Consider the following 16,298-nt stretch of genomic DNA (forward strand, 5'->3'; position numbering starts at 1 on the left):
GAAGTTTTGTATTTGTTTGTTAATGTCAAAAAGTAACAGTAGCTTCGGTCTTATAATGTAAAGTTATTTTCTGCTTTAGCTTTATCTTTAATTCCTTCAAGCTCGGAAGACAACTTCAGATATGTTTTGCGCCTTGCACTACTTGATATATATAATTATGTACCATGTACTGATAACCTCAAAATTTACAACTCTTTATTCAATTTATTACATTTATTGTACATGTTAACAAAAAATATTAGGATCAGTTACTTTTAAATTTAACAAACATGATGACTATTATATTACAAAAATCGCTAAGAATAGAATAGCAGTTTGAACTGCCTGATATGTAGAATTTCACTTTAAGAATACGCGCAAGTGTATTTTTTTTTTTATACCTGTTTAAAAGAGGAAACAGCTTTCAGTGGTACAGGAAAGCTGGTTTCCCGCACCCCAATTTTTAAATATACACATTTACATTGCGCTTCTATATTTCAAACTTAATAAGTAAATTCGATCAAGTAACACTGTGCCGGATAATTATGCCAGTGCCAAGGTGGCATTTTTGCACCCGCTTAAGCTGCATATATCGAAAAATTCAAATATGCCATATGATAGACCATTGCTTAAAGAGTTAACAACCGCCTTTGTTATCAGTGTATCTCACCTGTCAGGTAAGATATTTACCTTTCAAAAATAAATTCCTATAGGAAAATAATTTTTCCCATAGGAAAATCAATATTCCTATAGGTAATTTGAAATTTCCTATCGGAATACAAGAACTTCCTAAAGGAATTTCAATTCCGATAGGATTTGATAGAATCCGATAGGAAAACTTAATATCCTATAGGAAAACTACATGTCTGAATCAAATTCCTAGAGGAATTATCATTCTCCTATAGGAAATATAATTCCTACAGGACTTTTAAAAAATCCTATAGGATTGTCAATATTTCCTGTAGGTGGGTCAATTCTCCTATGGGAATTATCATTTTCCGATGGGATATTAATTTTTAAAGGTAAATATCTCACCTGTCAGGTGAAACACACTAAAAACAAAAGTGGTTATATACTCTCTAGACAATGGTCTATCATTTGGTATACATGGATTTTTCCGAAACTGCATCTTAAGCGGGTGCAAAAATGCCAGTTTGGCACTGGCATAATTATCCGGCACAGTGTTAAGTACCATTTCATGATTTGTTGCACCATATTAGGTGGTAAAATACTGATCTATATTTCCGACCCGGAGCAGATATACTCATCTTTGGCCTTGTTTACACATTTGTCTTTACACCTAAACATACAAAACGCTATCTAAATTGATCTCGTACTATGCAATTTCATTCAATTCTGTAGAATTTATACTATGATATGATAAATATCTACTCGTAAAAGAGAGAAAAACAGAAAAAGAGGAACTTATTTTCAAATGTTTTCATTCTATGTCTGCAGTAGCTGAACGTGTTTTATTTAATTATAAAGATCGTCTTATCCCCTGTAAGCCATGTTTTTTGGGGGGTTTATTTTTTACAAATGAGGTACAAAATCAAACATCACGTCACGTCACACAGTTCGAATCGCAGATACACTACTGGCTCTAAAAAACCCTGTCCTTATTAAAGTCCCCTGTCATCCCCTGTGTTTTCCCTGTGACCCCCTGTCAGCCCCTGTACACATCCAGTGTGTGCCACTGTGACCCCCTGTCAGCCCCTGTACACATCCAGTGTGTGCCACTGTGACCCCCTGTCAGCCCCTGTACACATCCAGTGTGTGCCACTGTGACCCCCTGTACACATCCAGTGTGTGCCACTGTGACCCCCTGTCAGCCCCTGTACACATCCAGTGTGTGCCACTGTGAGCTTCTGTCGCCCCCGTCACCTCTGAACGGACCCTATTATCCCCTGTAAGTCTGCATCTCTCTGTGTATGCCCCTGTCATCCCCTGTAGGAGTTTTGTCTGTTCATAACAACTGTTTTTGTTGTTTAATTTCAATGTTATTTTATTGATCCATTCAAAACTCATGTGTTATAGTTTGTGTTGTAAATCAATTTTTTCACGAATTCGAAACAGCGCCAACTTACAAGACATATATACTGTTACACAGATCAAACCTTTTAAATATAAACACTTAACGAGGACTCAAAACTATAATGATTATACATGTAGTGTCTTCATTCGTTATTAAATTATTTTCTCTTGTTACGTTTAAACATTTTTTTTAAAGAATAATTTGAAAATAATTTTGAAACCATATTTTAGAAAACAAATTGAATATGTTTATCATTATTTTTTTTAATTAGAACACACGACACATGCTACAGGTTTGTTTTCTATGTATGGGTGGCATCTTAACGATCCGCATTTGGCAACCACTGGGTATATAAGTACACCATTCTTATTTTCATATCCTCCAGGAACAAATTGAACATTTTCATCAACACAGATGTACTCGGTACTCGCTGAATGGTCATGGTACCCTGCTCCTAGGTACCCTTTGTACTGAATTGTCCAACCGTCATAGCACGAAGTTCTGGCCGGGATCATTACGGAATTGGTTCCGGTTTTTGTTTTACACACACTGCATGGAACATCCTGTTGAAGAGCATTCTCTCCGAAAAAGTTATTTTCGTATTCAGCCCCATAAACAAATGCTTGAAAGTTATTGAGGGATCGTGTTCCCCATTGGGGGTTCTCAGGAAGGCAGAGATAATTCGAGGCAGCACCTTTGTGAGTGTACAATGATCCACCAGTGTAACCTGCAAAAAAAAATAGTTATGATTGTGTATTGTTTTAAAGGGACTTACTTAAAAAGCTTTTTATCCTGATTTTAAAAAAAAATTCCATATTCCTAATTTAAAACTTCTCAATCCCAAGTAATGAACTACATGTATAAATCAATAAGTTCAATTTGAAATCTTGGACGATTTTTACGAAGCATGAATGTTGCGTGGTCTCGCATCGTCAATGATCACATTACATTGATGTGATTGTTTTTTAATGATGATAGTCTAGGTTTCAAGTTCAGTTTTATTTGACAACAATTTTTGAGTACCGATACATATGTTCAAAGATGAAAAAAGAGTAAAATATGAGAGAAATCTATTAACGGGTTTAAAATGTTATAGTGGCAACGCAGGCTTTTTTTTAATTAGATTGTACATGTGTATTCGGTAGATTTACCCATTGATGTCGTCATTAGTGAAAGTGGATCGTATATTTAAGCAGAAAGCATTGTTAACAGATTCACAATATAAAAGGAAATTGTGACAATATTCTGTATTACTATACATTGCATTATATAATTACGAACTTCTCCGCATCATTTATATGTATGTAATAGAATGTACCAATGGAATATAAAGAATTACAGTAGGAAGAGATAAAGAATTGTTGACGTAATAAATAAAATATCCTGATTGCATTATGCCAATACAAGTCAATATAACTGCAATATAACTGCAAGCTTTAAAAATTTTGAATTTAACATAATGGAAAACGAACATTACGTCTTTCCTTAAACATCTTATTGAATTATGTGTAAAATCAACTAAATCATTGTTATTAATGTACTTCAGTACGTAAGATAAAGAAATGGCCATGTCTTTTATGGATTTTTTTTAAAAATGCGTTGAATACACTATTATTCAGTGCAGTCCATGGGTTAAGGTTTCAGCCGATCGTTAAACTGGTTAGGGATGGATCTCGTAGATTCCAGCTCTGTCTGTATTAACTGTGCTGAGAATTATACTAGTCAGTTTTCTAAAGAATAGGAAAAGAACATACTCAATAGATTTAAGGAAGGAGTCTTCTCATTATCAAACATACTTCTTATAATAAGAACTTCATGAAATTTTGACAGAGTCAAACGGATTATATTACAAAATGATTCTATCAGTTTTATCAAATTTGACCCTTTTGTTTTCTCATAAGAGCAGGTCAAGGTCACTACCTTTTTCCTCAACGTAAAGGATGATGAAAACAAGTGTAGCTCTTTGTAGTTCTGTAGTCATTTATTTAAGATATGAAGATTCTATTCTTCAATGAAATGATAGAATATTAGAATGTCTATCAGCTTATACTACTTAATTGGAATAACTATTTATACTAAAACTGATATTGCTTAGCCCGCATTTCCTCTAATTTTCTTAAATTTTGAGAGAATTTTTATTATTTTTTCATGCTTCCAATAATAAAATATTTATGATTTTTATGTATAATAAAGACTTTATAAAAAGATATAAATTGACAGAAAAGCTAATATATTGACCATTTAATAAGAGAGAAAAACTGATTTTAGTGATTTTTTCACAAAAATCAGTGTATAGAAGGGCACTTTAAAAAGCCTATAAAAATGTAGTTTGATAGGCAAATCATATTTTAATTTTTAAACACATATTCTGAAACCCAAGAATCATATCATTAGTTTACATTAGTGAAAAAATACAACATTAATGTTATTATTTTTAAAATGCTAAACCAGACTCATTAATCTGCAGCAATTCTGAATTGCGCAATATGTGATATTTTCCTACGCCAATATTACACCAAAAATATAGTCCTTGTTAGATTCTAAACTTTGATTACTTTTTCTATGCCAAGTTGTTCGATAATAAAAAAAGAAAGAAAAACACTCTATCATAATTTCCTTTCATCTTGATTTAATGAACAATTAATCAATTTTACGTTTGACAAGTCGAAAACCATAAAAGACTCCTTCCTTAAATATAGTTTTAGCAAATACTACAACACCTTTGTAAATCAATGTAGCGGTGGTCGGGCAATCGGATCTTCCCCATCTCGTGAACAAAGAACCTAAAAGAATAATAACATAAGTACATAGACATGAGAGAGAGAGAGAGAGAGAGAGAGAGAGAGAGAGAGAGAGAGAGAGAGAGAGAGAGAGAGAGACAGACAGACAGACAGACAGACAGACAGACAGACAGAAACGTTCTCGGAGAGAGAGAGAGAGAGAGAGAGAGAGAGAGAGAGAGAGTGAGAGAGAGAGAGAGAGAATTGCCATTGACATACATTAACATTTACACACCTGTATTGTCAAGTAACTCTACTTTCGTTTCACTTCTCTTTCGTTTCAAGGAAGCTAGCTCATTTTGGAGGTCTTGTATTTTTTGCTCAAAAATGTACGCTATCCCTAACACAAAGGCGAACAGGAGAACAACCACCGCTATACATGTATGTAGAATCCCTCCCATTGCTACTATCGATAATCCTTAAGAGGAGAACACAATACAGGTATTTTATGAATCAACGTGCCTCAACAATGGAAGTGCAATCAGTTATGGCCACCGCATAATAATTTAAATCTAAGGTGCATCCAACCGTAAACAAGTTTTAAAAGGGTGGATCAAGAAGCTGCTGGTGTTTAAAACCCAAATTGATTTAAATTAAGTAAAGACATACGGTATGAAAATAATTACAGAATATATTTTAAGATTATTTCAAAAACCCATAACAGTGCGCAATTTTTGCGCATTTTTTTTTTGCACGAATGGACCTGTAGTGCCACTGTCCGTCAACCCGATTTTCCCGTAAAGCTTAAGTTGTGCGGCTAATGCTCACCTTAATTACTGGTGGAACATGTACATGTGTACGTGGACTTTGAAAATGGTTTTAAATGACACTGCAATTCATTTCAATTTAATCATTGACTTGGACATCTAGATTGTATTTGAGGTACAAAACATATTTCACGTACAATGTAAACTGTAAACAATAACGTTACCAACATTCGTTTTTTGTTGTTGTTCTTTTTCTTTTTCTTTTTCTTTTTTTTTTTTTTTTTGGTTTGTTTTTTTAGGGGGGGGGGTGTTGATTGTTTACTACTTTGCATATGATAAATATCATGACTGTATAAATAACTTGTTTTCAAATGAGCTAATTTCTGCTTCTTCAACTTTACACCCACATATACAGTGCATGTTACAGATAATCAGATACTAAATCTACGCTTGTTTTCTCATCATTAACAGCTGTTCCCTGCTCCGGGTCATTAAACATTTAACCATGGCTGCAAGACTGCTCGGGGCTGGCCATTGGCCCTGTGATCATCTAAATTAATAACAATGGCGGTAATAAAACTCTGCGATGTGAGTTTTGTCTGAGTACATATGGTCTGTGTGTAAACGTTGACGGAGAGACAATGGCGGGACTACTAATCTGTATAATGGCGATCTGTCCGTCTTTGATATACGGGTACCTGGGAATTACTTATAACTTGAAAGGTTGGTGATTTAGTTTATAGTTTTACTTTAAAATAAACTGTCCATTAATTAAATTCGTCCTCTCGAGTCGTAGCTCTTCGCCAAAATAGCCCAGATGATTTACTTTCTTACAGTTATCTAAAACATTAGTTTTTTTGTTGTTTTCTTTAAAATGAGGTTACCTTCTAAAAGTCTTGGTGTTATTTCTTCTTCTTTTTCTTCTTTTGTTGATAAACATTTAACTATCGCAATGATCACATTGAATATCACAACCACACTCTTCATGTCAACACTTTATAATAAAATCTTTAAAAAATTAACAATTATAGAAACTATTTTGTTTCGTTTAAAAGTGCATTAATATCTAAAAAAAACAAAACAAAAAACAACACAACCGTTGTCGTTTGATATGTGATTACAGTTGTAATAAATATAATATCTTTGTAAATATTCACAAAACCTTTTTAAATCTACTTTGGTGCTCTAACTACTGAGTCATTTCAGTCACACCAACTTTCATTATAAACTTTTGTTTAAAATTTGGTCGAAAATTTTTGGACATATTTTATTTTTCTAAAACGTTCGATTATTTGGATAACAAATTATCTTTCTAATGCGCAGAGGGCTATCATTCAGAAAATGTGTTGATTGACAACGATTCGTTTATGACTTTGATAAGACGATGACAAAAATATGGAGCACAGACTAACTCTATGAATTAAAAGGCATTGAAACTATTTAAAAATAGTGGTAGGCATACACTAAATCAAATCAATATATTCCAAGTACTGAATCCATTGAAGGATTACAAATCCATGTTACACTGTGATACATATATTTGATGATTCTTGTGGATTTTTACTTTCAGTATCTTATTCGTCCTAGTGTTGACATTTTACCTGTCTTGTTCCCCTATCTGCTTCTGTTTTAAATCTTGACTTGTCGTGTTCTTATATGATGGGAGAATTCTATATCACATTTACCGGGTCCCAAAAAGACCAGTCAATCCAACTGTTATCGTAGCACTTTGTCATGAAATTATTAATTGATTAATCCCAGTTAATGAACCTTAGTATAAAATACATGTGTGTTCATATATGTAATGAGCTCAATTTCAATTTGTTTAGCAGCAATCACGACGATAACATGTAAGCATTTGGCCCATTCTTTGACTTAATTATTTTTATACAGACTGCAATGAAGTTCCCCCGGTCCAGTTCTGCGGCCGTGCCGCCCGGGAAATCCCCCCGATTGTGCTCTACTTTTACCACGCTACTTCCGGGAAATGTGAACCGTTCTTGTGGTCGGACTGTCCCGATTCCCACTCCAACAATGTGTTCCCGACAAAGGAGCAGTGTCAGGACATCTGTAAGGACCCCCTCACAGTGACGAACCCCGGGGACGAGGATTAACGCCGGGTCAAGGCACCGCCCAGCACTACCTGGCCATGTACACCATAAAGCAATAAATTCAAAAATTGTTGTCATGCCATGTTATGTTATTCTATTGATATATGGAGAGTCGTTACAGTGTATATGTTATATCTTCTAAATTCTATATATTATATACGTTATATGTTCTTGAACCCACTACAAAAGTATACAAGTCAATTATTTACATGTTGACATCAACAAAGTGGGGGATCAATTAATGCGAGGGGAGTTATTTAATCTACATGTGCACTTCTTGGAATGGTTGTGTTTAATAGCGAATGGCAATTTATACTAATCTAATGTTTTCGTATCTTAAGATAATAACTATTATGTTTTAAACGCCAATTAACATATAAAAACAACTATATATCAAACCGTATTAACCGTATTATATTTTGCATTTTCAATTCCGTATTAAAATATGGTTCTGTTTAATCAATTTTAATTATTTTTTTTATCATCATAAAACTATGCTATTATGATTACTAAAGATAAGAATGTTAGCCAAGCGTGATCAATCGATTATGAAAAATTCGCAGACAAACTTAAAAAATCAAATCTCCCCGACCACCAATTTTTATTAACGTTTACATTTCATAAACATTAAAAACACAACACAATTACAAATGTAGTTAACTGTCCGTGCACCTCATTGGAAGACACCTATTTACTTAATCTGTAACTGTTTGGTTTGATCATTCATCGATTGATATCCAATTCTTACTCACTGTAGTTTGAAATTAGAGAGGCATTTAATTGCCAGCTGTCTGAAGGACGTCTGTATCCTGATATTTCTCATTTACTCGTTTTAAGTGGTTTAAATGATAATATATGTACATGTAACTATGTAATGTAATTCAGTGAAAAATATTCACTACAAAGCTAGGTATCTTGATTTTCCCTCTTTTTAGAAAAAAAGAAAATCTATATTTGCCACCATAATCAATAGAGAGAGATTTAAATTATTTGTGTTTTTTTTTCAATGATGCCATAGATCCAATACTTCCTAGTTAGTCAGAACCCGTGGCCCGATATGCGCTTGAAACACAATATACTCGAATTGATTTAAATCCACAAAGAACATACTGCGTTTCGTTGAACCAAGCACAATAAACAGAGCTGGGAATTTCCAGCGACCGTAAAATGGAAGTTGGAATACTAGTGTTTTTGATGTGGAATATACATACAATATGAAGGTATTATCATTATAATTTTCATTAATCAATTCTTATATCTGGCATTTTGAAAGACTATAGTTAGCTGCTTCATATTTTCTATTTATTATGTAACTGGGATGAATAAAAAATTACTTCCTCTTTCTTATTGATACCTTTATTTAAAAAAAAAACAACAACAACAACAGACCACACATACAGGTATTTTCTTAAAATGTTATAGATATTTATACGTAACCACGACTTCCAGGATAACTTTGATGGCTCAGTTAATCGCTATAAGTCGTACATGATAATATATACCTGTACTCGGTGAATATTACACAGATCTACAGCATTACGTGGTGTATACTATTGTTGTTGTTTTTTAATATACCCGATACTACGCACAGGACTTTAACTAGACCTGTATACAGTATATATGTTACATTAAAAGTTTAAAATTTATCAGTTTAAACTTAACTATAACAGCTGTTATAGTTAAGTTTAAATTGATAAATTTTAAACTTTTAATGTAACATATACTGAATATCCTATAAACGCCGTTTCCCTGATATACATAGACACACACATAACAGCGTTTGATTTACCGTTTTATCTGTATATCTTATTTAATGGATTTCAAATTTGATAATTTCTTAAGAGGTCTGCAAGGTCATGGCCATTTTCAGACTATATAAATCTGATTTTAAAAAAGCGACCCGTGTGAATATAAAGCAAAGCATTAAAATGTGTAATCTAAAATTAAGTATTCTTAAAAGTATTTATTGAGTTTTTCAGATCTGAAAACCTTCATATCAAAATTATTTATTGAAACACTTTAACCAATCTCAGAGATACAATGTCAGTTCACAATTGTTTATTTTCTAATATACTACATGTACTTTAAAGTAGTCCTTTCACTAAATTTTATATTTTGATAAACAGTTATGGGTAGACAATACGTTAATGATTATATTTATGTAGGTCTACATGTATAGACACTGTTTACACTGATACTTCCAGATCTCCTTGCACCTGTTATCCTCGCTCACCCTCACACAACTTTCCATCACCCTGATTGTTTTTGTTCACTGTGTTGGTAAGTGATCGCATTTATAACATTTCTTTGTATCACTGTCAACAAATTCTACTTTGTTTATTATGAGTTCAAATTTTTAAATCTTGTATTCAGAAAAAGTGTGATAATTGATAAACCACAACAACGAGAGAGAGAGAGAGAGAGAGAGAGAGAGAGAGAGAGAGAGAGAGAGAGAGAGAGAGAGAGAGAGAGAGAGAGAGAGAGAGAGAGAGAGAGAGAGAGAGATTTTACCTCTAAATGGTATATGCTTTATAATAAATTGCACCGAATATAAACGTGTATCCTCACAACCAAACAGTCGTTGAATACCAATTTCCATGGACAAGCACGTAGCATCAGGGGGGGGGGGGCCCAGGGGGCCCGACTTTTTCTTGCAGCAACAACTTTTTTAAAATTTACATATAAAAAATGGAATAATCATGGAGTTGCCCCCCCCCCCCCCCACCCCACTTTTTTGGGAGTACGTAAAAAATTGATATGTAAATAATGAAATGATGAAAAGAGGAGTGAAATTGAAGTTATATAGTACGCCACCCCCCCCCCCACCCCCCACCCCACCCCGGATTAGGATTTTGAAGATTTTGGGAAACTTAAAATTTCCTTTTTTTTTTTTTCTTTTTTTTTTGCTTGCCACGTGCCTGATGGATTTTGCAGATGTGTTGAATAAAAAAAAAAAGAAATAAAATATTTGCTAATGCAGTGTGTTATATATAGCCTACCTTGTTGATTGGGTGATTGGCCTACGTATAATACGTATGATACACAGCATACCCTACAGTATGTATTAAACTGACATAAGCTGTCTCTTTGTCCTTGTCAGAATCGACCTACTACTGCAGCACAGCGGGTGGGGGTAAGTATTCTCCACGAACGGTGTTATGACTTTTAAACGTTTTCATGCAATAGAATGTATCAATGGAATATTGAGAAAAATATAGAGAATAACAGTAGGAAGGAATAAAGAATCATTGCCGTAATGAAATAAAAAATAGCCTGAATGCATTGGACCAATACCAGTCAATATAACTACAAGCTTTAAAGATTTTCAATTCAAACGAACAAACAAGTCTATATACCTTAATACACCATTTTCAATTCTTATTTCTGTGAAAGATAAAGAGATTTCTTACAATGCTTAATTTGTGACGTCACTTCCGTTAGTAGATCCATGTACTCTGGCGGATACCCTGTATGAGCCGTACGCCCGGACAGGTAACTGTGAGTACAACGGTGTGTACGCCCCATGTGACCGCTACATCGTACCAGGCTGGTACAAGAGCGATGACCTCGTCCTGGATAATTGCCCGGTCCTCAACAGCTGTGGGGCAGTGTATCCGATCTGGATGAACGGTCAGTCAAATGACGTCATACTGGCAGTTTATATTGATCAGTCCTTCAAACAATATCTTCTCTATCATATTTTAACAACTTAGTTACACATAATAATATGAATACGTTTTTAAAAATCCCAACAAATTAGCATTTGAGTTTGAGCATTGTTTCGAGAGACTTCTTTAGAATTTCATAATAGGTCGTGCATTTTTAGGACTCTTATTAACATTTGTAAACGTTAAACAGCATTTAAAGAAATTTTGACAAAGCAATTCAGTTTACTAAACAATATTACCGGATACCAAATTAAGTCACTGAAATCGTAGAATACTCTGTTCAAAACATAAAACATTGTTTAAAAAGAAAAAACAACTTTACAGCTAAGCTCCAGAATCAAACGTGTCGTGTCTTCGTGATTTCCGTGTTAGTGGTTTTTGATTTTGAAATGTCTTTAAATCTAGCCATGGGATTTTGAGCTGCTTCATAAGGAGGCATATTTTTATTTTATTTCAAACATGTAGTTTTAAAAAAGGGACATTGTTGCAATAAATTCAATGTAGGATGGCGGATTTCTACATCAAATTTCTATTCCGTTTGATCGTTAAAGGATCATTATATCTGAAACATGATTTCGTTGTAAATATTTAATATTTGCTGCAAAACAAACGAATGAACCAATAATTACGTATCAATAAATTATATTATCTATTCAATTTCTTTATAAAAACTGTTTTTCTGTTGAACTTAATTTAAATTGATAACACTATTTCAGGAACCTTTCCACAAGTCGCCGATGGAGTTGTCTCTAGAACCCTCTGTAAGACTGGGTTTGGGGGCTGCTGTGTGAGACAGTACGACCTACAGATCAAGAACTGTGGGACGTCCTACGTGTACTGTCTACCAGCCTTAGATTCGTGTCCAGAACGACTCTGTTTCGGTAAGTTCTACTCTTAACAAGGAATTTCGATCCCGATAAAAAAAAAACACGTTGGTACTTCTCCCTATGTGCAGCTGCACGTTTTTAGCAAAGAAATGAAAAATATATATAATAAAATGAATATTAAATAAAAATTGGAAAAATGATGCAAAAAATAATAAACACCACCCCAGTCCCCGGGGGAAAAATTACAAGATTCGGTGCAACTTGCTACTATTAAGATAAGACAATCGAATTTTCGTTTGGAATTTGTTTTCGCTATTTTGATTTCCATTTGTCCATGTTTCAGGGACTAACGGAACCTGTGAATATCCGACTACGGTCGCCATAACGACTACGGTCGCCATTACGACCACCGCTGTTGTAGACTCCACGGTGTCATTAAGGGAGTATAAAAGTAAAAAATTGTTTTCAAATTTGAAATGCATTGTCTGTACTTGTTCTGATCTAAACAGAAAAAAATATTGAAAATTTACTCAAAGTTTGGACAATTATTAACACATATATTTTTATAGTATGATAAATAAAAAATTAAAATCCATCACTTCAAAAAAAACAAATATTTATTTTGTTAAGTATTATTCATAAACAATGGAAATTTTTTATGGTAACTTTACAGATCACTATACTATTAATTAAACCTATAAAAATTGGAAAGGAAATTTAATGAATTGTTCAGTGATGTATTTAATGTTGTAGATCTAAAGACGCGATATGTAGTTGCCATTGTGGCGGTGATTCTACTGGTGATAAGTCTGTCTGGATTCGCCACTTTAATGTCCTTTTGCTACATAAAGTATGTTGACTTAAGATATCATAATGACCATTTTGATTATTTAAACTAGTTGGATTAATTATTTGAATTAGTCGATGTTTTTATCATAGAAATACTTAGTTTATAAATGTCTGTTAACATTTAATATATGTTTCATTCACAGAAATTATAATGGTTTAATTGCCATCGAATTATCTTACCATTTCAATTAACGCCATGAATATATGGAATAAATTCCACATTTGTCAATAAAAATCACTTAAATAATGTTTCTGCTCGCAAAGTTATGATTCATCTCTTATATGTTTTTTTTTGTATTTTACAACTCCTTATTATCATTTGATAATCTATATTATTTCAAATCATTCTTATATCATGCCAAAAAGGGCATCCTTCTAAAAATCTTGATATGATCCTACAGCCTTTTGTTAATGTTAAATATAATACATGGTTTGGAGATAAGGCTGTATTATGTATGGGTAGTACTGAATTGAATTCTATATCTTTAGAAAAAGAAGAAAAGATAGAGAAATCAGCCAAAGCCGCGTGGAACTGGCCACAGATGAGACGGGGGTCGAAAGCAACGGATCCCCTCCATATCTAGATGAGACGGGGGTGGAAAGCAACGGATCCCCTCCCCATCTTCATTTTCAACCTAAATGAGATCCGCTGACAGCATTTTTACTAGTTTTAACTTATTGACAGTTATATTATATAAATAGTGCCTGTTTGGGAGGGTAACAGTTGAAATTGACACCCCGAGAAAACCATTGTCAACCGACGCGAAGCGGAGGTTGACAATGGTTTTCGAGGGGTGTCAATTTCAACTGTTATCCTCCCAAACAGGCACTATTTATTTTGTTATACTGAATGTCTCTTTAAAAATTTTTAAGAAAATTTTACTGCTTTTATATAGGAATAACGTGAATTCTACAGCGAACCGTACGCGCATAATTTTCGCGCATGTAACATTTTTTAATGTTACCCGTTGCCAAGTGCGTTGCTAACGCTGAGGGTAATAGTAAATATTATAAACTGCGTCTTAACCAATCAGATTTCAGTATTTAACATGAAAGTATAACAAATTATATTATTAATACTGAAGTTGAGCAGACTATTGTGATTTTTTTCAGCTGATATCCGTTAGTTATTATTTTGTTTTTTTTCCGTTTGCAAGAATGTTTTTGTTATTTCATCTAGTATGTGTAACATTTAAGTTTTATAATTCATGTGAAACAAAAAAAATAGCTGGATGTGTTTTTTTATTGCTAAATGATAGTTTATGGAGAATTATATATCTGTTTAAAGGTTTAAGGAAGACACGACAGTTAATTAAACCAAAGTAAGATATGATATCGTATTTGAAAATATTACGTCTTTTGAAAATATTATCCGAACACTTATACTTCCGCTCGAAATTTCACAGGATTTGAGCAAATATCGGGAAAGTCTCGTGAACTTTCATTCGAGCATCTCTGGATTTATTGTATACTTGGCAACGATAAAGAAAACATTCAGAACACATTCGCAGGGGTGTTTTTAACCTGGTCAATGAAAATTGTCATTGAAAACTATCGTATTGTTTATAGACTTTGTTTTTTATCAACTTTGTATTGTTTTGAGTTATACTTGTGTACTGTCATGAAATTTCTATAAATGTTTATCAGAAAAAATGTCATCATTAACACATCTTTATTGTATATTACATTAATTTTCTTTGTAATTTCTAGACCAAAGAAATTATTGCAAATAACAATGAATTGATCTAAATGGGAGATGGATTTCCGGGAAAAATCACTTTTGAAAATCTCTTCTTTTTTTACATTTTTTTTTTTTTATTTCCTATCGTAATTATTTCTAAAATTTTTGAATTTGCAATTTAAACCTATCTTATTGCTTTGGCACTTTTATTATCAATCTTTAAAGTTGGCAAATACGGTATTTTTCAGTAAAATTGTTAATTTCTGCATGGTTTTTGGCCTAGATATCTTCCAGGACCGGCCTGACCCTAAACAAATCTTAGATATTTGTATATTAATATATTATATTAATCTTAGGCATATTTTTACTTTTAAAAAATTAACGGCGTGTATAAACACCGTTTATTTTTTTAATGAAAAATTAGGCATTTTGTATATTCAACTTCGATCTTCTTCCTCAAATACACATTGCTCTTTTAATTGAAGATATTGATGGTAAAAAGAATATACTTAATTACATGTAAATGCAATCAACAGAAATTATACCTTAATTAGTGTAAGCACGCTTTGTTTAATGTCAAGAAACATATATACTCTGTGTTACTCGAGACATTTATATACGAATTAGTTTTTCAATCGTTGTGAAATAAATACAGTAAGTTCAAATGCAAAAAAAAATCCTGTAAAAACATTGCCTCTGGTTATTGTTGTTGATACGGATTTGTTTCATAAATTTTGAATTATCATGTTCAAGACTGAATGAGATAATACAAAAATAAATACCCGATTATAATGTCATTGTGAACACGACATATGTGAGAACTTAATCATCGTAATAATGATCATGTACGGGAATAAAGTGAAATAGCACATTCCTTTTTTTTTTTAAAGAACATTGTGTCAATGTGCTCATTATTGATGCATTAATTAAATGACCTTTGAAATTGCGTCACGCGAGACTTTCGATAGTAACTAATTGGCCAAAATCAATTGAGAGAGAGAGAGAGAGAGAGAGAGAGAGAGAGAGAGAGAGACCGGCGTACTTTGAACACCATTTGACCTAAATGACCCGCGTTAGAGTCTGAAACTCTGACTCCGAGGCCATATATATTATAATTCCATGAATCCCTCCAGAGGAATTCATAGAATTATTATCTTACATTTAGTTTATCTCAAATAGACAAGTATTTTCTAAGATTTCAGACATTTTCACTAGAAGGCAACATTAATATTTGTCCCGCACGTGCTTATTAACCTCAGACCTTTAAATCAAACTACTGAGAGTACTGAAAGACGGGGTCTTGAAAGTTTGAATTTGTTATTATTGTACTTGATTTCCTCGAATCAATCGCAACTTCTCGGGCTTTTCCGGCAAGCTCGGTAGAACACCTCGAATGTATTAACATCACCGGATGTTAGAATTTTATACAAAATAAAGGCGCTTCCCATTAAAATAACTATCGGCTAGACAGCCTTATAAGTCGCTTCTGTGTTATATTTTAGGGTATATCATTTACTTTAATAAAGTCTAGCTTACATCTCAACAGATCGTAAAATGTGTTGTATTTACATCAAGTTTTATAAAAAGGTGGGTTGTCATGGACGCCTAGGTAATTACATTCGATGTGTTTTTCCGAGCTTGCAGGAAAGGCCCGAGAAGTT

At 33.2% G+C, this 16,298-nt stretch overlaps 1 protein-coding gene and 1 long non-coding RNA gene across 6 annotated transcripts; both read left to right on the top strand.

The window, feature by feature from the left end:
- Positions 1 to 5,160: 5,160 nt before the first annotated feature.
- Positions 5,161 to 7,689, top strand: LOC105320296 (uncharacterized). The gene is made up of 3 exons (XR_010709614.1): positions 5,161 to 5,175; positions 5,973 to 6,224; positions 7,395 to 7,689. It is a non-coding gene; the product is annotated as an uncharacterized lncRNA (long non-coding RNA).
- A 987-nt stretch (positions 7,690 to 8,676) lies between these two features.
- LOC105346138 (oncoprotein-induced transcript 3 protein) lies at positions 8,677 to 15,329 on the top strand. Of its 5 annotated transcripts, XM_066072077.1 has the most exons (10): positions 8,677 to 8,832; positions 9,817 to 9,892; positions 10,713 to 10,745; positions 11,054 to 11,242; positions 11,997 to 12,161; positions 12,451 to 12,558; positions 12,861 to 12,957; positions 13,446 to 13,496; positions 13,539 to 13,647; positions 14,021 to 15,329. In XM_066072077.1, the coding sequence occupies exons 1-9, from the start codon at positions 8,827 to 8,829 to the stop codon at positions 13,597 to 13,599; spliced, it is 786 nt and encodes a 261-aa protein (XP_065928149.1). In that variant the 5' UTR covers positions 8,677 to 8,826; the 3' UTR covers positions 13,600 to 13,647; positions 14,021 to 15,329. The 5 variants fall into 5 exon arrangements, with proteins under 5 accessions (XP_065928149.1, XP_065928146.1, XP_065928148.1 ...); XM_066072074.1 differs by having other exon boundaries at positions 13,446 to 13,647; XM_066072076.1 differs by having other exon boundaries at positions 13,539 to 15,329.
- Positions 15,330 to 16,298: the final 969 nt, after the last annotated feature.

Source organism: Magallana gigas, chromosome 9 (genome assembly GCF_963853765.1).
Source record: "Magallana gigas chromosome 9, xbMagGiga1.1, whole genome shotgun sequence".
NCBI lineage: Eukaryota > Metazoa > Mollusca > Bivalvia > Ostreida > Ostreidae > Magallana > Magallana gigas.